The sequence below is a fragment of the Pristis pectinata genome, chromosome 27, assembly GCF_009764475.1.
Source record: "Pristis pectinata isolate sPriPec2 chromosome 27, sPriPec2.1.pri, whole genome shotgun sequence".
NCBI lineage: Eukaryota > Metazoa > Chordata > Chondrichthyes > Rhinopristiformes > Pristidae > Pristis > Pristis pectinata.
Genome location: NC_067431.1, coordinates 20639149 through 20662995, shown reverse-complemented (window position 1 = coordinate 20662995; position 23847 = coordinate 20639149). Strand labels below are relative to the sequence as shown.

At 42.3% G+C, this 23847-nt stretch overlaps 1 protein-coding gene across 1 annotated transcript; it reads left to right on the top strand.

Annotated features, from left to right (window-relative positions):
- The first annotated feature begins 3504 nt into the window (after positions 1-3504).
- scn4ba (sodium channel, voltage-gated, type IV, beta a) lies at positions 3505-23577 on the top strand. Its single transcript, XM_052039827.1, has 5 exons — positions 3505-3818; positions 17098-17276; positions 19185-19401; positions 20800-20929; positions 22706-23577. The coding sequence occupies exons 1-5, from the start codon at positions 3731-3733 to the stop codon at positions 22791-22793; spliced, it is 702 nt and encodes a 233-aa protein (XP_051895787.1). The 5' UTR covers positions 3505-3730; the 3' UTR covers positions 22794-23577.
- Positions 23578-23847: the final 270 nt, after the last annotated feature.

Below are 23847 nucleotides of genomic sequence, written 5' to 3'. Positions count from 1 at the left end.
ATAATAATAATAAACTGCTTCATTGTGTTCATTAATGACTGAGTACGGTATATATTGCATTAGGTTAATTATGGATGGTCTTAAAGTGATTATGCAATGAAATGAAAGAATTATAGCAAGTGTAATAGAGCGAGACAATCTGGGTTACTACAGAAAACTGACATTTCTGACTTGTGGAGAAATCAGCTAATGGACAGTTCTCAGGAACGGAACCCTTATGTAACCCGCTGACAGCCTGTATTGTCTCAGTATCCCTAAGTTACAGAAGGATAGCAAGTAATGTAACCTAACAATCTCATTTATAAAAGAACTTACATTACAGAAAGCAACATTTCTTACAGCAGCTGTTTTTTCTACAGATACAACCAGCTTCTAGAGGCTTTAGTGGAGTTAGATAACCTCTACACTGAAACAATATATAATAACATGGTGACTATTTGTCACATGCTACTATTCTTAAAGTGGTACAAACCAATACCATGTATATGACATTCCTCCCTTAACAATGAAAGGGTAAAACAAGCATCCAAAATTACTGTTCATTATCAGTGGGTTTTACTTTGGCACAAAGTCTTCCAGATACTTAGAGCAACTGACTCTCCATCCAGATCTGGAGTTATCTTCTTGTGATTCCCAAAGCATGTTGGCAAACCTTACTGATCTCATTGTGCAGGGTTCATGGTGTAGGGCTAGTGGGGCAGGGCTAGTGGGGCAGGGTTAGTGAGGCAGGGTTAGTGAGGCAGGGTCAGTGGGGCAGGGTCAGTGGGGCAGGGTCAGTCGGGCAGGGTCAGTCGGGCAGGGTCAGTCGGGCAGGGTTCGTGGGGTTGGGTTGGTGGGGGAGGGTTAGTGAGGCAGGGTTAGTGGGAGAGGGTTAGTGAGGCTGGGTTAGTGGGGCAGGGTTAGTGGGGCAGGGTTGATGGGGCTGGGTTAGTGGGGCACGGCTAGTTGGGAAGGGTTACTGGTGCATTCTCTGCTGTCTCCACATCTGCCTCCATCAGACAAGTCTGTCTGGTGGTCTTTGTGAAGTGGTCCCTTTTTCTCCAATATTGGATGCTCTCCTCTGTGGTGATCTGGGATGTGGGGTCAGTGCTGCCTTTGGCCACTTCTGGTGTTGGCTAAACCCACACTGGGTGTCCAACTCTGAACAATGATGGGTCTTTGGCACCTTGCTGTGGTAAGTACTGTCTTCTTGTGGCCATCATAAGTTGTCCTCCTTACATTTTTAGTGCTTCTGGTTCTAACGATCCTGTTGCTGGGAGTGGAGTGATTGTTCACCTTCTCATAGGTCTCTCCAAAGGTCTTCACATCATCCCTTGGCCAGGAGTATTGTGAAAAGCTTACACACTAAAATAAACATCTGTGATGTTTTAGTCTTCTTCACAATTCCTTGACTATCTTCACATCATTATCTGCCTTTCCACCACTCTGAAAAGTGAGTTGATGATGTCCGGCAATCAAACAGCCTGTCCTTCAGAACCTCACAAAGTTGCCTGCAATGAACAGTTGCCCGTGATCAGTAGCTCAGGGATAGTCCATCCGACAAGCTGTCCTTTGAGCTTGCCCATGACTGTCGTGGAATGTATACATTTTTATACATTTATCTCCATGTTCCTGACATACAAAGAATTGCCTGCAGTCAACTGTTTCATTTCTGGGTGGGTTGCAATGTGCTTGTAATGCATCTAATGAATTCTCCAGGGTCAGACTTGTGGGCTTGACGATAAGGTACCATACTCTGCCCTTGTCACCAACCAGATACAATAACTGCTCTGTTTTATCCAAAATTGCCAGTTCAATGCGTAGTTTGGAAATTTTTCTGAGGTTTCTCCATTATCTACACCAATTCCTTGTCTGGAAATTCAGCAGCTGTTCCTTGTGTGCTCCCTCAGTTGAATCACACAGCTCACCGTCTCTTGGCCCACATCCACAGACTACCTCATTGGGAGAGGTTATGCCTGGCATTTAGTGTTCCAATTCAGGTTTCGAGTCCCTATTTTGTAGCTTCATTAACTGATACTTCTGACACCATGTGTCAGTATCTCTCTCCACTGAAGATAGCCAGTTATTTAAACTAACAAACAGGGGTATTTTATCTATAAAAGAACTTACACCATGCAAAGCAGCACTTTCGATGATGGCCTTATCTACAGCAACAATGAACTTCTTGAAGCTTCCACAGAGACAGGCGGCATCTGTCACTGAAACAATGTATTAGCAACAGAGATCAGTTGGTCTCATCGACTCCACCAGCTCAGAAACATGCACTTCGTCCCACCATGGCTCTGCTAACCATTGTACTTATCTATACTAGTCCCATTTACCTGCCTTTGGTCTGTAGTCTATGCCTTGGTGCTCCAAGTGCTTGTCTAAGGCTCCTGAAATGTTGTGAGTGTCTGCCTCCACCACCTCCTCGGGCAGCTACCAACCACCACGCCAAACCTTCCAAGGATTGTGCATTCGCCAGCAATCCCTCTGCATTGTTATCAGGGGTCGAAATCCCATTGTCAGCGCCATCTGTCTTGTCTCTGCCTTCATCCACGATTTATTCCAACACATACAGGAGATTTCACGCGTTTCTTCCCCAGATACTGTGACTGTCCCTTCCTGAACTTTGGCACAGCTTTCTGACCAGGGAATAGTTTTCCCAGCCGCACCTGCAGTGGCCAAAGCAGTGGTGGAGAGAACAGGTGCATGGTCTAGTAGTCCTTAATCTTGGGGGGGGTCTCAAATCTCTACATAGTCAAGATGTCTGGCTAAAGTGCTCCTGGGAAAGCGGTTTGCATTTCAATTTGTGTGCACGCCCTGCGTACAAATCTCTACCGCAGTACTCACACTGTGAATTTCTAGAGCAGAGATAGCGGTTAAACACCTCATCATCTTTGTGCGCACGCTCTAGTTTTTTCCCGAATTTCTAAGCGAAAACTGCCCACCAGGAGAGTTTATACATTCGCTGCCATCGCGTGTCAATGGCTCTTTAAATAAGGTTCCCGTGTTGTCAGAGGGGGAGAGGGGATCAACACCTTATTAAGCAAATGACATGGGTGAACTTGGAGTGACCCGAGGAGCCCTGTTCCTTTACGACTGCACTTGATCAGACTTAAAGGAGAGACAAACTTCAAAGGAGTCACGTTGTTCAGAATCCCCACACCTACAACAGAGCCGTGTCCCACATCACATCAAGTTGCGAAAAAGTTCAGAAAGTTTTAGAACTTTAATAATCCATTGAAATCTCTCTCCCCTCCCCCCGTCTCTTTAATGTACGAGAAGTCAACATATTGAAGTGAGTTGAGCGGAGTGTGTTTCCAAAGTTATTTCTTGTAAGGTTTATATGAAACTGCTGGCATGAGGGTTGTTGTTTTGCCGAGCCCCTCTGGGCGATGACGAAAGCAGCTTTGTGACTGCAATGCAGAATTACAAGGCAAGGATCCTGGAGTTCGCTGGTCCAGGCTCCCGACTCAGTCTTACGCAGTGTGCGCGGAGACTGGGGCAGTACAGACAGAGGCGGCCGGAGGAGGAGCAAGGGAAGGGAGGGAGAGGCAGCGAGACCTCACAAACTGTGTCCCCTGCTCTAACTCAATCAGCTGAAGAACTGCAGCTCAACCTGGGTACGTGGTCATCTTCTCACGTCTGTGGGGGCTGAGAGAGACGGGCATCCCTCCAGAGCCCACAGCACCTCGACTCTCACACACCCAGTCATCTCAAACCGCAGGCATCGAACTCCTTCCTCGGAATGGCCGCGGGGGATGAGCCCTTGGACTTGGTTGGAGCCGAATCAGCGAAAATCTCCCTGAGTAGATTACTGCTGGTGATTCTGATCGGTAAGGAAAGAACCCAATATCCTCACGAATCGCGTTGGCTGATCTGCATTCCGAGAGAACATCTCACACCTTAATGTTTGACAAGCTCGTGGTCTTTGTTTAATGGCAGGGGTGTTAAAACTGTGACCACTGTCAGTTCGATTTCCCAGTTATTGATCTTTTTGCTTTGTGGATTTGTACCCTGCTGGGTGCTCGGTGAGAGAATCTCACCCATTGATAAACTCAAATATCAGCCGGCCTCAGTAACTTTAACCAAAGTTCTCATTGGGGCCGGATACTGGGACCAGTTGCTGTGCTGTGCTTGGAAGAGTTAATTGCTTAAATTTGATTCCAACCCGGGTGTCAGGATTGTGTCCTGCACCACTTCCAGAAATAACGCAAGATTAGCTCGGAATGCGGTGATTCGGCCTCCGCTTATCTTCCCACTGATTTCGGGCTGAGCAGAACCCAACTGGAATCTGTTTATATTTTCAACACTTGATTAGAGCTTTCAAGAGAGACGAGGAATTGGGAGTTAAAATAATCCAGGATTGGGGATGGGGTGAGATTTGAGACAAGCATGATAGCCAGGCCAGGGGTTGGATCAGGATCTTTTACACAGAGTGGTAGGTGCCTGGAGGTGTTGGAAGCAGATACGATAGCAACGTTTGAGACGTTTACACAGACACATGAACGGGCAGAGAGTGGAGGGGATAGACCATGGACAGGCACGCCTGCGGTTTAAATTGACATCACGGTTAGCAGAGACATTATGGGCCAAAGTCTTTGTTCCCGTGCTGTTCTATGTTCTATGACTGAGGTGGGGTTCAGGAAATGCATTGGGTGTGGAAGTTTTCCAACTCCATATTGTTCCCACTTGATTAACATTCAGTTGAGGGAAATCCTGGACTTTCCTTCACTGATTTGGTGAGAGTCAGTGAGAATTCCTTGCCCACTTGTACCTATTGACCATGCACCCATTGATATTTTGGACTGGACACATCCCTTGCTTTTTCATCAGCTTGGCAGAAAGGATAAACAAAATCAATTAGTTGTATAGAAATGGATTTCAGGGAAAGGTGGTGAGTGCCATCTGCAGGAGTACTTGACTCCCTGCATGCTCATTTGCCCTGTGGTATTTTAGGGTCTCTGTCCATTTGCCTATTTCTTTGGTCAGTTGATGGTTGTCTACAGTGATTCTTTCAGACATCCAAGACTTGAGAACTGAGATGAGTGACATCCAACCTGTGTCGCAAGGGTTTGAGCAAACTGACTCCTGCCCATCTTCAGCCCAACAACTCTACTGGATTCGTGTTCATTTTGTCCATTTGTTTTCAAATCCTTCCTTGGCCGGTCCCTCCAAACCTTCAATAGACTCCTCAACCCTTCATAGACTAATCATTTCCCTCCACCGATGCTGCCTGACCCACCAGTTTCCTCCAGTAGCTTTTTTACTCTAGGTTCCTGCATCTGCAGTCTTTTGTGTCTCCATGTTTCCCTCCAGATCTCTGTGATCTTCCTCAGCCCTGTAACCCTCTGTGACTTCTATGTTCATTCGAGTCTGCCACCTTGAACATCTCCCATTTTGATCACTGAACCACTGGTGACCATGCACCCAGTTGTATATCCTGAATACAGGAATTCCTTCCCTAATTGACTTTTTTTCTCCATCCTCCTCTAGAAAACTTACTTTTGTGACCATATTTGGCTTGCTATCAAATTTTGTCTGATAATGCTCCAATGAAAATCCCTTGAGAAGTTTTACCATGTGAAATGCATTAAATAAATGTACGTTGTTATTATTTGTATTGTTTGATCTTTGAGGGCCAATAGTTTTGGAAAAGGCTGTTGATTTAGTGTTCAGTAAATCCTAAATCAGAGGATCATAATATGTCAACACTAACAACATGCGAATTTTGGTAATTACAAGGAAGAGAGAATTTCGCTGATTGTGAGATTCAATGGCACATTTCGAAGTAAAACGCTGGGATAATCTGGTCCAAGTGTTTCCCACTTTCCCGGGAGAGAGTCAATGGCTGTATATGTTTAATTTCTGTCAGTCTACAGAAGTACATCTAATGTAATCAGTGGGTTAAATGGGAAAAGAGCAGGGCGGAGTGCAAAGATGCAGAGCAAGCACAATAGATCAAATGGCTTTCCACTGTATGGGTTAAAACAGAAATTAAAGTTAATGTCTACGTATTTTCCCCGTGAAAGTTTTTGGATGACAACAAGGAGCGAAAGGTTGGTCTACTCTTTGCCCCACCTGCTGCAGCTGGCTAATGTTAGCATCCAGCCAAGACAAATTAAGAGCAGATAAACATGGTACTGGCACTTTTGGAGTCTGTGAGGTTTAATCTCGAAATGGAGTATCCACCATGTGAGCCTAACCTTGCCGGTGTTCCTTTAGGGGTGTTTTATAGAATATTGAGCAGATGGCTGTAGGTCTTTGAAAGGAACATGATTGAAGATGAGAGGAAGGTAGTGAGGCAATGCAGAGATGGTGCAGGCTAAGGAAGAGAGGTGGGAAAGGAAGTGAGTTCCTGTCTCATAATAGAATCTGACGCAGGAGAGGACTGCTCAGTTAAATGGTTGACTGTAATTTAGATTTAGATGGTCAGATTTGGTGCAGTTGAGTGAGGGAGGCTCATACAGTCTGTGCTTCCTAAATTTTTCAGCTGCATAGGATTCATAACTCTCAGTGCAGACGTGGCTGGATCTTGTCCAACTCCAACACAAACCTGTACCTGATGGATTAGGTCACTCCACAGTATCCAGGACTAGGAAGGTGTAGAGGTGGGAATGCTCTCTGTGAGTTATCATGGACTAGGCTTGAATAGTGTTCTTATTTGTGTTACTGAAAGAAGGAATACACATTTATATGGAATGTTTCACAACCCCAGGATGATTCAAATTGCTTCCCATCCAATGATGTGCTTTTTATGTGTAGTCACTGTTGTAATGTTGGAAATGTAGCAGCCAAAGTGGACACAGCAAAACCACAGCAACACCAAGGAGATAATGATCAAATAATTTATTTTTAGTGACCTTGCTTGAGGAATAAATGTTGACTGGGATACTGGGGAGAAATCCTCATCTCTTCTTTGAGGTAATGCCATTGGGGTACTTCCCATTAACCTGTGAGGGCAGATGGGGGACTTCAAATGGGCATTTCACTGAAAAGAAGGTGTCTCCTATAGTTTAGCTCCCACTCAGTACGTGCAGCACTGAAGTGCCAGCCAGGTTTTATGCTCAAGTCACTGGAATGGGACTTTAAACCTCGACCTTCCAACTCAACATTGGATGATACAATTGTGCTCAATAATGACAAAAGGTCATAGGTTCACATCTCCCTAGAGTAAATTGTGAAACTTTTGGGATTGGCAGATTGTCATCAGAAAAGAAAATGTGAAATCTACCATCATTCGATGAGGTCCTTCAAGAAAGAATATTTGCTATCCTGACCAGTCCATATTGGTGGCTTTTAATGTTCTTAGTGTTCTTAGGGGTAGAAAATAAATGTGGCTTTGCCCAGGCCACCTTATAATAAATAAAATAAAGTTAGCCTTAATTTAGGTCAGTATCATATCTATTCTCATGAAATGTATATTTTATGTTTTTCTTGTGAATGCTGCTTATCTGATGCTATGCGCCTGTGATGCTGCTGCAAGTTTTTCATTGCACCTGTGCACACACATACGTGCATATGACAATAAACTCGACCTTGACTTTGAAGTGGCTTTGCTGGCGAGGCTTGCTATCACTGCCTATTCTTACTTACCCTGAGAAGTTGAATGTATGCTGCCTTCTTGATCTTTTGCAAACAGTGGCCACAATTTGGTAAGCTTTAATGTAGTCATGGAAAAGGATAAGATTGGACCTAGTGTTAATGTCTTACATTGGGGGAGCTCTGACTTCAATAGTATAAGACGTGACCTGGTGAAAGTAGATTGGGAACAGATGCTACATGGAAAAATAACATCCGATAAGTGGAAGTCATTTAAAAGTGAAATAGTAAGAGTTCGGAGTCAGCATGTCAGGTAAGAAGCAAAGATGGTAAGATTGGGGAACAACAAACAAGATACTGGAGGAACTCAGTGGGTCAGGCAGCATCTGTGGAGGGAAGTAGACAGCCAACATTTCAGTTCAAGACCCTTCATTTGGACTCAGATTACAGAACCTCGGTTAACAAAGGAAATCAAGGGTTTAATCAGGAAAAAGAAGAAAGAGAATGTCAGGTATAGGAAATTGTTATCAAGTGAGTCCTTTGAGGTTTATAGTAGATATACGAAAGATCTTGAATCTGGTTGGGAAGGCGAACAGAGACATGGCCAACAGAATTAAAGAGAAAACCAAAACCTTTTACAAATGTATTAGAAGCAAAAGGGTAGCTAGGGAAAGGGACCAAATAGAAGTCTTTGCATGGAGCCAGGGGATGTGTGTGGTGTCCTCAATGAACACTTCACATCAGGAGTCGACAGGGAGAAGGATGGGGAGGAAGGAGATTTAGGGAAGGTGTATGTTAATCTGGAACATATCTGTGTATCAAGAAGTCTTAGAGATATTGACACATGTTAAGGAGGACAAGTCCACAGGACCTGATGAAATCTATCCCAAGATGTTATAGGAAGCGAGGGAGGAGATTACTGGTGCTCTAACAGAGATTTTTGCATCACCTTTAGTCATAGGTAGGATACCAGAAGACTGGATGGTAGCTAATGTTGTTCCCAAATTCAAGAAGGGTGGTAGGGATAAGCCAGGGAACTACAGGCTGGTGAGCCTTATGTCAGTAGTAGGGAAAAATTTCTTAGTGGTAGGGTTTATGATCAGTTAGAAAGGCAGGGACTGATTAGTGGGAGTCAGCATGGTTTTGTGTGTGGGAAATCCTGCCTCACAAATCTGATTGAGTTTTTTGAGCAGGTTACTAAGAAAATTGATGAAGTCGAAGTGTTATACATAGACTTCGGCAAGGCTTTTGACAAGGTCCTGCATTGTAGGCTGGTCCAGAAGGTTAGGTCACGTAGGGTACAAGGTGTTTTTGGAAACAGGATCCAAAATTGGCTTGGTGATAAAGGGCAGAGATAGTGGAGGAGGGTTGTTTTTCTGACTAGAAGTCTGTAACCAGTAGTATACCGCAGGGATCGGTGCTGGGACTTTTGTTGTTTGTCACATATGTAGATGACTTGAACGAGAATGTATGTGGTCTGAGAGTAAGTTTGCTGATGACATGAAGGCTGGTGGAGTTGTTGACAGTGAGGATGGTTGCCTAAGGATAGAGAGGGACATAGATCAGCTGGAAGGTTGGGCAGAACAGTTGCAGGTGGAACTTAATCCAGACAAGTGTGAGGTAATGAATTTTGGGTCGTTTAATCCTGGTCAGACAATACAGTAATTGGCAGGGACCGTAGAAGCATTGATGTACAGAGGGACCTTGGGGTGCAAGTTCATAGCTCCCTGAACATGGTGACACAGACGGCTAGGTTAGAGAAGATGGAGTTTAGCTTGCTTGCCTTCATAGGCAGGGCTATTGACTATAAGACTTGGGACATCAAGTTGCAAATGTACAAGACATGGGTTGGGCCGCACTTGGAATATTGTGTGCATTTCTGGTCATTGCACTATAGAAAGGATGTGGTAGCACTAGAAAGAGTAGAGAAGAGATTCACCAGGATGTTACCTGGAATAGAGGGCTTTAGTTACAAGGAGAAATTGGATAGGCTGGGTTTGTGGTCACTGGAGCACAGGAGGCTGAGGGGTGATGTTATAGAGGATTATAAAGTTATGAGTGGCATATATATAGGGTAGATAGTCACAACCTTTTTCCAAAGAGAGGGGAAGATAAAATTAGAGGTTTAAGGTGAGAGGGGAAATATTTAAAGGCGATCTGAGGAGCAAGTATTTCCACAAAGAGGGTGGTGAGTATATGAAACAAGCTGCCAGAGGAGGTGATACAGGCAGGTACAATCACAGCATTTACAAAAACAAATTTGGACATGTACATGGATAGGAATGGAATAGAAGGATATGGGCCAAATGCAGGAAAATGGGATTAGTGTATCGAGGCATCTCGGTCGGCATGGATGAGTTGGGCCAAAGGGCCTGTTTCCATGTGTACGACTCTATGACTCCATTGAGTGTCTTGCTCAGCTTCCTCGGGTATGACCTAGCACATTGCTGTGGATTTGGAATCACACATTCAGCAAACCATGGAGGAGCGGCAATTTCCTTCCCTGAAGGATATTAGTGAACCAAGTGGGATTTAGGAGAATCCATTAGTTTCATAGGCGCCAACCCAATAACAGCTTTATATTCCAACTTTACTGAGCTCACAGAATTATAGATTAGGTGCAGCATAGAAAGAGTCCGCACTAGTTCTTTGTAGGAGCAATTCAGTTCGTCCCTCTCCCCATTACCTACCCCACCTCTCATTTTGCACGTTATTGCACTGCACTTTCTCTGTAGCTGTGACACTTTACTCTGTACTGTTATTGTTTTTACCTGTACTACATCAATGCACTCTGTAGTAACCCAATGTAACTGCACTGTGTAATGAATTGACCTGTACAAATGGTATGTAAGACAAGTTTTTCACTGTACTCGGTATAAGCCAATACCAATACCAATACCAATACCTCCAATGGTCCCAAAAATTCCTTTCAGGTACTTCCCAGCTCCTTTAGATGCTATAGTTCATTACCTCACACTTGCCTGGATTAAGTTCCATCTGTAAACTGGAGGAACAACCACTTGGCAACTCTTTGGAATTAACATTGAATTCTCCAACTTCAGGTGAACTGCTCTCTCATCGTTTCCCATTGCCATACTTATGTCCTTTTCTCATCCTTGCTAATGATCAGTACTCATGTTCCTTATTACCTGATCACTCTTAACCTATCTCCATGTAGGCATTTGTCTCACACATCAGTCCTCCTCCTGACTCTGCTTCTAAACTGCAAACTCTCCACTGTCCCACCGCCCCCCACCCCCCAGGTCTGAGGAAAAGCTGCTGACTGGTTTCTCTTTCCACAGTCAGCACCTGCGTGACGAGCTGAGCTCTTCCAGCATTTCTGTTTTTGTATCACGTGTCTTTTGTTTCGTAATTCTAGGCTACTGTACTCCATACTGAGTATGGTTTAATCAGCATGCAACAATAAACAGGCAGATTGTACTGAAGTGGAGTGAGCATTTTGCTCCATAATGATTATCCCTGGTGATAATTTGGATGTAGATGAACCATATTCTCTGTATCTGTATCATCACAAACAATGTTGGACACTAAGGACGCTAAGGTTGGAGGCGTTGTGGACGGCGAGGAAGGCTTTCAAAGCTTGAAGAGGGATCTGGACCAACTGGAAAAATAGGCCAGAAAATGGCAGATGGAATTTAATGCAGACAAGTGTGAGGTGTTGCATTTTGGAAGGACAAATCAAAGTAGGACATACACAGTAAATGGTAGGGCATTGAGGATTGCGGAGGAACAAAGGGATCTGGGAGTTCTGATACATAATTCCCTGAAAGTGACGTCACAGGTAGGCAGGGTTGTAAAGAAAGCTTTTGGCATCCTGGCATTCATATATCAAAGTATTGAGTATAGGAGTTGGGATGTTATGGTGAGGTTGTATAAGACATTGGTGAGGCCAAATTTGGAGTATTGTGTGCAGTTCTGGTCACCTAACTATAGGAAGGATATCAGTAAGATTGAAAGAGTGCAGAGAAGATTTACTAGAGTGTTTCCAGGTCTTCAGGAGTTGAGTTACAGGGAAAAATTGAACAGGTTAGGACTTTATTCCTTGGAGCGTAGAAGAATGAGGGGAGATTTGATAGAGGTTTACAAAATTATGAGGGGCATAGACAGAGTAAATGCGAGGAGGCTCTTTCCACCTAGATTAGGAGATATTAAGTATGAGAGGACAGGGCTTTAGGGTGAAAGGGGAAAGGTTTAGGGGTAACATTAGGGGGAACTTCTTCACTCAGACAGTGGTGGGAGTGTGGAACGAGCTCCCATCTGACGTGGTAAATGCTGGCTCACTCTTAAATTTTAAGAATAAATTGGATAGATACATGGATGGGAGAAGTCTGGAGGGTTATGGACTGGGTGCAGGTCAATGGGACTAGCGGAATAAAGATTTGGCACAGACTAGAAGGGCTAAATGGCCTGTTTTCTGTGCTGTAGTGTTCTATGGTTCTAATGAGAGACATGAGTGTGGTCCTGTGCATTTATCATTCTGTTTATCTCACTTCTGTTTATCTGTTCTGTGATCATTAGTTTACCATAGAAACAAAGCTCTTCCGTTCACACAATGAGTCATTCTTAAACTGCCGAATGATCAGAAGCTTTGTATTGTTAATAGCTCAGTAAATAACCTAAAACTGCACTCCATTTACACACTGAATAATCCTTACACTTCTAAATAATCCAGAGATGTGCACTATTAGCAGAATGTGCAAACATTATCTTGCTGACATTCGGAGCTAAATCCTGGTTGCATGTGAATAATTCTTACCTTCCCATGATCTGTGGATCTTTAGTGTTTGCACAGTGTGTGTATTCCTTGTTTTGCTGAGTAATCTGGAATTTGACCAGTCATTACCCTGCTGAATAATCTGAACCTGCACATTGTTGACACAGAGATTAATTCTTACTCAGTAATCTGGAACTGTACACTGTCTTCACAGTGGGTCACATCATGTTGCACAATAGCCAGTGGGTCAGTTTGGTCCTGACTTCCATTCCCCTGCATTGCAACAAGGGAGAAAAACTGGAGGTCAGATGCCAGTGCATTTGACTTGCCGCCCACTGGCCCACAGGTGCCGAGATGAGGAACTGGATGCACTTCACCTGCAGGTTTTTAGTGTTAAACCAGCCATGCCTGGTGCACGTAACACAGCTGCATTCATTTAGATAACGTCACTGACCTGGATTGAAAAGGTAAGCACAGGTCAGGGTTTTTTACTTCATGGTCAGAACAGACATTGTGGGCTGAAGGGCCTTTTCCTGTGCTGTACTGTTCTATGTTCTGTAATATTTAACTAATTTAAATAAAGAAGTGTTTTAAGCAAATTTGTTAGTTTTTAATATTTTGTTAATGAGTTATAATAGTATAAATACTCAATAGTGTCCTTAGCTGTTCTTGAACATCTCTGATTGTCAAAGACAGTTAGAGAGAGTTGTGCGTTGACTGTTTTACTGTGCTGCATCAGCAGCATCAAAGCCTGTGAATGCAGCAAATTTGGTATAACCGAGAGACTATTACTTACAGTGTCTCATGTCTTCCTCAGTCATTTCAGCTATGGCTCAGTGGGTGGCACTCTTGCCTCTGAATCAGAAGGGTGTAAATTTGATTCTTGCTCCAATGATGTCAGCACCAACTCCCTGCAGTACTAAAGGATGTACAGCACTGTCCGAGTGAAATGTTAAATTGTCTGCCCTCTCAGGTGGATCAACATTACTCCGTGGCATTAATTAATAATTTCTCCCTTCTGTTCCAGTTTTTTCTACAATCTAAAACAGATGATTTAGTCATTTTCATGTTGCAGCTTGTGGTTTGATGCTTTGCCCAAATTAACTCCCTGTAATGCAAATGTGGCTACTTTTCAAAAGTTTTTCATTAGCTTTAGGGTACTTTGGGATGCTTGTAAAGGAGAACTTTGTTTCTCTTTTTTGAGGAACATAATACTTTACGTCCATCTAAGAAGGTAGTTAATATCTCATTGGAAGTCTTAGCCTGTGTTCTGTACCCTAGTCTCTGGAGTGGGACTTGTACCCTCCAGTTCTGGGATTGCTCTGACAGCTTGCAAGAACTTGATAGGCCAAATGTTGTAAGAAAATGTGACATGAGAGATGGTTTAGAAGGAAAACTACTATCCACGGAGTCAAGGAACTACCACAGGTTTCACAATTCCCAGTGTTAGGACGTAGAAAGAATTAGTCATTGTTTGGTATTTGAAAATATGTGTGTGTGCGTTGGCAAACTACTGACACTCATTATTGAGAGTTATTCATTGAAGGAATGAGTAATGCATTGGGCACTTACTGAACTTGATCCATCATATTGGTAATTGGTTTATTATTGTCACATGTACCGAGATACAATGGAAAACTTCATTTTGCAAGCCATCCATACTGATCATTTCAAGACTAAGTACATCAAGGTAGCTTAAAGGGGAAAGCAATAGCGGAATGCAGAATGTAGTGTTATAGTTACAGTTACAAAGAAAATGCAGTGCAGGTAGACAATAAGGTGCAAGGGCCATGACGAGGTAGGCTGTGAAGTCAAGAGTTCATCTTTGTTATTACAAGAGATCTGTTCAAGAGCTCATTTGTAGCTACAGAGGTCAGGAATCAAATTATTCATACTTGACATTGCCAGCATAGCTACACGATTTGCATTTTGATCCTTTCCCGTTTTGCATGAATGGCCATGAATTTCCAAATGGAGACTTGAGATTTGTTTAGAAAGGGAACAAACGGAATGAGGAAAGAGCAGAGGATTGGTGTCTAATTGGATACCACTTTCAAAGAGTCAGCACAGGATAGTGCTCCTTCTGTGCTGCATTCTTCTATCACCATAAGCTTATTTTCAGCAAATATATGTGAAACTTACTCAGGTGACCTACCATTGAATTTAATCTTTCTTTTAGAAGAGATATTAAATTAAGAACCTGTCTGATATCTCAGGGTGATGTGAAAGATCCTGTAGCACAATGCAAAAGAAGAGCAAGGGCGAGTTGAGCCCAGTACCCTGGCCAATGCTTATCCCCAGATCAACATTGATACTAATACTACCGGTTTATTATCACATTGCTGTTTGTGGGAGCTTGCTGTGCACAAATTGGCTACTGTGTTTCCTACAGTCCAAGTTGGCCATCTGTGGACATGAGGACAAGTTTTAATTTAATATATAAAAGTGTGTATTCTGAACAGGATGGAAGTTAACTAAAAACATTGAGTCTACATTTTAAAAGCGCTTCATTGGCTGAGTATCCTGAAGCCTTGAAAGTCTCTATAAAAATGTAAGTTTTTTTTTCTCTATAGCATTATGTGAAACAATTTAATAAATGGCCCCGATTCCCTTGCGAAACAGGTGCACAAGGTAAGACAGTGATAAATTAACATGAGAAATATGGAATTCTGTCTTTGTCAGCAGTTACCACCAGTGTTGCTGCAGTGAACTCATTTATCAGAATTGACATGAGTCTATAAACATGTAGAAAGGTACGACAAATCTATAAACCTGGAAAATGAGGTTAGCCAATTTGCCATGGATCAGGAACTGATGAGTGGTGTTTTTAATTCATTGGAAAGAATATTGCTACTGGAGTGGACCTATCAGCGGCTTCAACCTATCCCATTATCCAATTAGATCATGGGTGATTTATATCCTAAATTTGTTCTAGAACCCTATATCATTTAAAAGTCTGAAAATAGCAGTTTTGGTTAGGTCCTTGGCTTCAGGAAGAAGGGCTTCAGATTTTCGCTCTTTCATTTTTCTCTGCTTTCCTGTGTCATACATCTTATAACATTTATGTGCAGTGGGCAGGGAAGGTGAAGGTATATTGTTTGGCTGAAATAGGAATTAGATCAGTGCTTCCTGTTTTATCCCACAGACCTGACTATCTTCAGACCTGGAAAACAAATAAAAGTGCAGATGCTGGAATCTGAATCAAAAGCAGACCTGTGCTGTTAACGAGCATCTAAAACGCAAACATCTTTTGAAAATCTATCAGATCAAAATCTCCAAAATAAATTACCTTATGCTCCTAAAATAATATGTTAACCATTGAGCAACAGAGTTACTCTGCACAGTGAGTTATCTAACCTTGAATAAACAGTCATTTTTGTTCAGTTACATAGTGATTGGTCCTTACCCTGAATAACAAATAAATCTGTATAGTTACACCAGTGAGAACCTTCACAAAATCAGTGATAAGACTGTGGCAATAATCGGAGCACTTGAGATGCTGCAGTCGCCTTTTGCATCATAAATGAATCTTGGGAGAATGATCTAATGGTCCCAATTTCCTCTCCAGATGCAGCCTCCCATCCTAGTATTAATACACCTACATTTAGCATCTTAGCATTTTAGTCTTAGCATCTGGGATCAGTAATTCTTATCAACACAAAATATTTAGTAATGTACAATTGCACATTTACTATCCTTAACTTCTGTACTTAGCTGTGTTCACACCACTTTTTAATCTGTAAGGAAATGTTTATTCATTCAGGAATAATTGTCTGGAAACCAGATTAGGAAGAGGGGCAGTCCAGGATGAATAAATATTCCAAGGAACAAAATGATTCCACAGCTTCTTAGAGCAAAAGTGTTTGATGGACACAATAAATTTGACAGGAGGCAAAAATGACACACTAAACAGGATTCTTCATTCAATAACAACACTGCATTCATAAAACATTGTAAAAATATCCCAAAATATTTCACAGGAGTATCACCAAATAAATTGAGCAACATAATGGGATATGGGGACAGGTAACCGAAAGTTTGGTCAATAAGGTAGATTTTATGGAGTATTGTGGATGAGTAGAGGTTGGGGAAGGGAATTTGAGACTTTAGGATCAAGGCATCTGAAGGTATGGCTGCCAAGGATCAAGTAATAGAAATCAGGGATGTGTGAGAAGACAGAAATAGAGGAGGATTGAAATCTTAGAGGGTGAAGACCACGGAGGATTTGGAATCAAGGTTGAACATTTTAAAACCAACTCGCTGCTGGACTGGGAGCCAATGTGAGTCAGTGTAAGCACAGGGATGATGGATAAACCGGGCTTAGTGTGCATTAGGTTATCGGCAGCAGAGTTTTCATGAGCTCAAGGGAGGTGGGAATCCATTCTAGAGATCATTAGAGTTGTTCACTCACTGAGTTAACATAGGAATGGATGAAGGTTCAGAATCATTGCTCTAATAGGTTGTGATAGATTTAGGACAAATAGAAGCATTTCAAATAAAATCAGCGCAGGTTTCCTTTCCCAATCGTTGTCGAGAGACATCATGTTTATTCCTGGTTAGTATTTCATCTCTTCGTGCTCACACTTGCGTCTGGAACTTGGGGAAGGACAGGCACTGAGCTGAGCTGAAAGAACTTACCAAGTATGCCCCTAACACTCACTGGGCCATCATTACCCAGGCACAGGAGAGCTCTTGGCAACTGGACTTCTGAAACTTAAGAGTGGCCATCCCTTCAAGGGCTTGGTGGGAATGGAATTAGTGGGAGTAGAGGAAGGAAATCAGAACAATTAATGAAAGATTGCAATGTTGTATTTTAACTTGGCTTTCTCTCTTGGCAGGTTTCTTTCTATTTCATATTAATTTAGGGCTTGAAGTTAACATTGGAAAATTGCCAACGATTAAGGTAGTGAATGGCAGTGACGTCATCCTCCCCTGTACTTTCTCCAGCTGCAAGGACTACAAAGGCGCTTCCTTCTGGTGGAAATTCCAGAAAAATAAAACATCATCAGCACAGACAGTGAGCATTGCAACTTCATTTCTACTCTTGTGATCCCTCCCTAGACTTACTGGGTAGTTCACTTCCCATCAAAATGACAGCAGGTGCTTTAGGGACAGGGTATTCTCAGCAACAACAAAGAGAGCCCATTCTGTGACTCAGTCCCCATTGCGTGCAGCTTACCACTCTAGAATCTATCATCTGCCCCCCACCCCCCAAACCCCCTCTCTCCCACTGTGCTGAAACTAACATCAACTGCTCTAGTGTCAACTGTGGCTGAATTGCTAGTGCATTTGTTGTTGAGGCACAGGCTCTGAGTTTAAACATCACCCCAGAGACTTGTGCACAAGAATCTAGCCTGGTGTTCCACTAGGATCCTGGGGAAGGGTTGCACTGTTGGAAAACCTGGATGAAACTTTAGATCAAATGCTGTCAGATGGACATAAAAGATCACATTGCCGTGTTGTGAAGAAGAACTGGGGAATTATTTCTGGTGTTCTTCTATTAACATTACGAACACAGATTACCCGGTTGTATCACTCTCCTGTTCGTAAGAGCTTGCTGCACTCAAATTGCCTGCCACATTTCCATTACAACATTGACACACTTTAAAAGTGGTTCATTGGCTGTAAAGTGCATTGGCATTCCATGAAAGGAAGTGTGGAAAGGCAAGTTTCTCATTCTGTTGAAATCGTTTCTTCTCAAGTGCAACATCTGCAATTGCCTAACAATTTTTTTTTAATCTGTGTCATCTCTTCCTCCAAGTCTTTACAACTTCAGTTGTTCTGTCTGGCCTTGGACTTTCATCTGATTCCTTGATGTACAAAATAAATCTCTGGAAAAGTGCAGATGCCAGTTTGGGATATAATTAGGGATGGGATTTAGTGGGAGAGGTTCCTCAGGCCAAAGGGAACCCCCTTTTTACAGTCTCCCAATTTTTTTGCTCCATAGAAATAAAAACAGAAAGTGCTGAAGCATCTTTCACCTGAAATTTTAACTGTTTCTCCACAGATGCTGCCTGACCTGCTGAATATGTCCAACACTTTCTGTGTTTATTTCAGATGTCCAACATCTGCAGTTATTTGACGAGTTTCCTTCCATAGTTTCTCTAAGCTGACTCAAACAGCTTCCGTTTCAACACTCACTAATATGTTTGAAATAAGCTTACTCAAAAGATTAGAAATAGTTTTATTAATGGGTTCATTAACTCCACTAAGTTAAAATATATGCAATTTATAAACATAAATGTTAAACATTTTCTTTTGTCTTCTAGTTTTGGTCCCACTCTCTCTCCCATATTGTCATCATTTAACACTGGTTAAATCTATCGCACCCAATCAAATCACTCTGAGGCACTGCCCTAACTTTTCAGTGCCCCTCTCCCCTTCCACCTGTGCCTTTTGGACATCAGGTATGGACAGAATTATATTGGCCTCTGTTTTGAAAAGTCTTCTGAATACCACTGGTTGAGTGATGAGCTGAGATGGTATGATGCATTTCCAGCCTGGAAACATAGAGATAAAGCCTTTAACAGTGGAAAAGAGAGGTTAAGTCATTTGGGTGAGATCACCAAGGTTAAATCTTTTGGGTGAGATGTTAAAGAAAGGGCCTGAAGAAGAGCAGAGGAGTTATCCAGGATTCCCTAGCCAATAGTTATCCCTCAACCAATATCACTGAAACAGATGATCTGGTCAATGTCACATTGCCAATAGTGGGATCTTGCTGTGTGTAAATTGGCTGCTTTGTTTCTCTACTTCACTTCGAAAGTGCTTCATTGACCATGTCACAATTTGTGACATCCTGATGCTGTAAGAGGTGCTGCAGAAACATGGTTATTTTCCTCAGGGTTGGATGAATGGGATGGGAGGGTAGATGAGAATAACTCTTTTGGTTCCAATAAGTGTCTAACTATGGTTCTTTTCTGTACAGATTATTTATATCAAACTGAAAGGGAAAAAGCCCTTTATCACTCCAGAATCAGACAGCAGAGTCACATTCATTGGGAACATTAAATCAAAGAATATCTCCCTTTTGCTGACGAACGTGGATTTTGATGATACGGGATTTTACACTTGTTTCTTCAAAAACCCTGAGGAAAAAGGTCAAGAAGCCAATGCAACTCTGCAGCTCATTGTTGTCAGCGAACGTGAGTGCCTTCATGTTTCTTGAGATGATTGACAATGCAAGAGTTATATTTTAATGGCTTCTCACCAGTGAACTCAAACTTGGCATAGGTCAGGTCACAAACTCACTTACTTATCAGCGTTGCAAACAGCACTGAACAGGACAGGGATGTTGAGAATGAAGATCAAAAACTGGAGGACTTAAGTTTACAATATTTACTATTACCTGCAGTAGAACATTTGGGACAACCTTCTGTGAGGGGTTTTATGAGGGGTATAGGCAGAGAAAATGCGAGTAGGCTCTTTCCACCTAGAGTAGGAGAAATAAGTACAAGAGGACATGGCTTTAGGGTGAAGGGGGAAAGGTTTAGGGGGAACTTCTTCACTCAGAGAGTGGTGGGAGTGTGGAACGGGCTGCCATCTGATGTGGTAAATGCGGCTCACTCTTAAGGTTTTAAGAATAAATTGGATAGGTACATGGATGAGAGAGGTCTGGAGGGTTATGGACTGGGTGCAGGTAAATGGGACTAGCGGAATAAAGTTTCCACACAGACTAGAAGGGCCGAATGGCCTGTTTTTCTGTGCTGTAGTGTTCTCTGGTTAGAATGTGGAGATCACTACCATGTGCATAGCTGAGGTAAATAACATAGACCTATTTAAGGGAAAACTTGCAAAAGTTAAAGGAAGAAAAAGTTATGCTGATAAGCTTACACATTGAGAGGGGCATGGGGCAGTAGTCAGGGGAAGGAAGATTCGTTTGGCACATCTAACTCAGTGAATCCTGCAAAGGCTTCCTCACCAACCCAGGGATGTGCCAAAATTCGTTGTGTAATCCTATAGGTTAGAAGAGTAACAGCCTGGTATAGTCATAAGTTTGTGCCTTTCATCCATTGGCTGAGAATACTCCTTCACAATCTCTGGGCACTTCCTGCCCCAAATGCAAGACAGACCCAACAGAAGAGGCAGTTTGGCGGTGTTTTAATCGAGTGCTCCTGGTTGTTGGCAACATTAACTCCAGACCCCACAAGGTTTCATGACAATAGGTCAAACGTGGGCAAAGAAACCTGTTGATTACCACCTATGGATTACCCTCTGAGCCAATGAAGCATAAATTGTCAGTTTAGCAGTGTTGTCTGAGGCCAAAGGACTCGGGTCTTCAGATTGATCCCATGCCAAATGGTGAGAGAATCAATGGGAAGAAACACCAGTCTTAACCTTGTCCTCCACCTGTAACTGATGCTTCTGACTGGTATTGAGAAGTCTGACCATTACACTGTCATTGTGGAGACAAAGTTCTGTTGTCACAAAGAGAGCATCCTGCATTAAATACTCCTCCCATTATACCACTGTATTTAGTTACTTTAGTATGCACCCCGCTGATGAAACTATACTAATTTATAAAACTCTCCTTTGTATTGCAGTGTTACCGGTGGACAACACATTGACAATTCTCATTCTTTCCATTGTCGGAGGGGTGATAGGACTCCTCATTCTAATATTTATTATTAAAAAGATTGTAATGTTTATAATTAAGCAAGTTGGAAAAAAGAAGTAAGTAAGATGTGAATATGCAAAACCTTATTATCCAACACCCTTATTTACAAACCATTTTAAAGAGAATGTTCCAGTTAGCAATTTGCACGATGGGAATATGAACAAGCTGATAAACTATAACACCCTTTGATATACCTCTCAGTAGTCTGTGCCTATAGTCTATACCTATAGTTTTATTGTCATGACTCTGTGTTACCCGACAAGTTAACTCAATTAGTTCGGACTAGTAGGAGTGCAGTTCAACAAGATAAGGCACAATGGGCTTTGTGGCCTTCATCTGTGTTGTATTATCTAAGTAAAGACAGTAATTTAACTCTTTAGCCACCTCAGAGACATCAAAGACTGAACAAGATGTGATCTGCAGTGCTTACTAGTAGATACTCTGTTTTTCTAATTCTATGCAAGAGTAATAACCCCCCCCCCCCACCGAAAATACTAAAATAGAGCAAGTATCAGAGTTTGAGCTTTGTAATAAATCAAGATTATCTGAGGTCAATGTAACATGACACAGTGTTGTGTTCTGAAGAATAGAGAGTCTGTTTGGATGGGTAAACGTGTTCATTTCAGAGAGTTACAAGGAGTAACTGTGCATGTTGGTGACATCCAGAGACTGAATGATTTTACAATCACTGTAAAACCCTTTCCTGATCAGGTAGCAAAACTGTATGCTTGGGGGAGGCATATCCTCAGGGATTTGTCTGTAATTTGCAGCTTGCCAATAGACTTCTCTTTCCAATTATCAGCCACTACTCTGCATGCAATAATATTACTGTTGTATTTCTCATCCTTCAAGATTCTTCACTATTGTATCAGTTTTGGAAACCCTGCTTCCATATAATGGTACACAGTCTTTCACCCTTTCCCACAATCTCCTTGATTTCAACCCATTTGTCTATACCAGGCTAAACCAGCCTAAAAAAACGAATTCATTGTTAAATTTGTGCATATCCATTTGCCTCTGGCCTGAGAACTTGTGGATCATCAGAATGCAAGGGTTTTACCTTGGCAAGTCACCCAAGATAACCCACCCCAATTTTCTCCCTTAATTCGGCAACCATGCCCTTACCTTCTGATCATTTTATCCCTTTCTTTCAATGGTTTGTCCTCAGTTACACTTGCCTTAATTCACTCACCACTGAGTCAGAGGATTATGAATTCAAGCCCCACCCCTAGAGAATTAAGCACATAATGCAACCCGGCATTCCCATAGATTCACTGAGGGAATAATGCTCTGCCAGAGATGACCTTTATTAGGTGAGACTTTAAACCAAGGACTCACTTGGATGTTTAAAGATCCTTGTACTAACCAAAGAAACTTGGAATTTCTTCCTTGGAGTCCTGGCTAGTATTGATTCCCCAAAGTGAATGGTTATTCTGTCAATAGCAACTCTGTTGTGGGACCTAGTTGTATTTCCCACGTTACAACAGTGGCTACATTTCAAAAGTGGTTGTAAAGCACTTTAGGATATCTTAATGTCATAATAGCCAGGATATAAACACATACTGACTACTTAAATTGGAGCCGAAATTTCCAGGATCTGTTCCTACTGTACTGCTGTGACTTCCCCATCAGGGTGATGGAAATTCACTTGTTCCGGTCAAGTGACAGCAGCACAGCTGGCGGGAGGTTGGCTCTGAGGAAGTTTTGGGGCTGACGTCTTTTAACTGATTGGTGACGCAAGTGCTTGTTTGTATCCCCACAAGTAAAGTGTTAACTGGATGAAGCCAGTGGGTAGGTGGTTCTATTCATGCTGCTTGCTGTGGTCTCTCTAGGAAGGAGTGCCTGGTAAACTCCTGCGCCAACACTGAACATGGACATTACGGTTCCAAAGCTGACCTCAAAAGCCCACCAAAGGCGTGAAGATTGCACCAATTTTAACATCAGTGCTTAAAGACATGGGATGTGCCTATTAAAACACTAGCGAGTACACACATTATAAGGTAACCCTACTACACTTGCAACAAGATGGAGGGAGGGGAGGATCGTACACAATTTGTGCTGGAGACATGTGCCATCAGCATGAGATACCACAGAAATGGGGATACGTTTGTTCCTGACACATACTGATCTCCTCTCCCTTCTCAATCCTCAGTACTGTCATCTCAAACTCTCAGATATTAGGGCATGCAACTCATCTGCCTTGCAGCATGTACATGCTATTTATACAGGGATTGACACCAGCTGTATAGCACCAGTCTTGTATCACATGTGGCCTTTTACTTGATATGTTACTGTTGTTTTAATTTCTTTTCCTTTTTGGCTCAGTATCCTCTAAAATATGATTGGTGTTCTCAATTACATACACAGCAGTCAGTAAGTAGCTGAATCTCACCAGTAAGGTATCACTTGGCTTCTAAATCACCTGAAAATGGATTGGACATGCCTTGAGGCTGCTGTGAACTCTCTAAGATGTCTCTAAAATCCAAGCTATTGCCATTTGAAAAACACACTGTGGAAAGAGTATAACAGATGCCTTTTAAGAGGTACCAAGGGTTTCCAAAACTAGACTATTAGACAAATTGGTTTCTAGGGAATTGGGAGCTGTCTTTATATGATACAGGAATAACTTCCCATTCCTTCTGTAATTTAACTGGAATTCACGTTCAGCAACTAGTTGGATTGATCATCTGTGGTGATCAGTAATTCCTATCGTGAGGCATCTCTGATTGACTGACTAATCATTTGCAGGCGGCATTAACAAGCATGACTTGGGAGGACCTACTCCCAGTTTGGTGCATGGCTTTGGGGTGGGGAATCGGGGTACATAGCTCATCATCTTCCTTAGTATTTACATGCATTTTGAGGCAAAACCTTGCCAATTTGCCCTGTAACATAGCAGTGGCTGTACATGTTGACAAAGCTCATTCTGGACTTCATTCTGCAAACTGACACAATAGCAAATCACTGCCACATT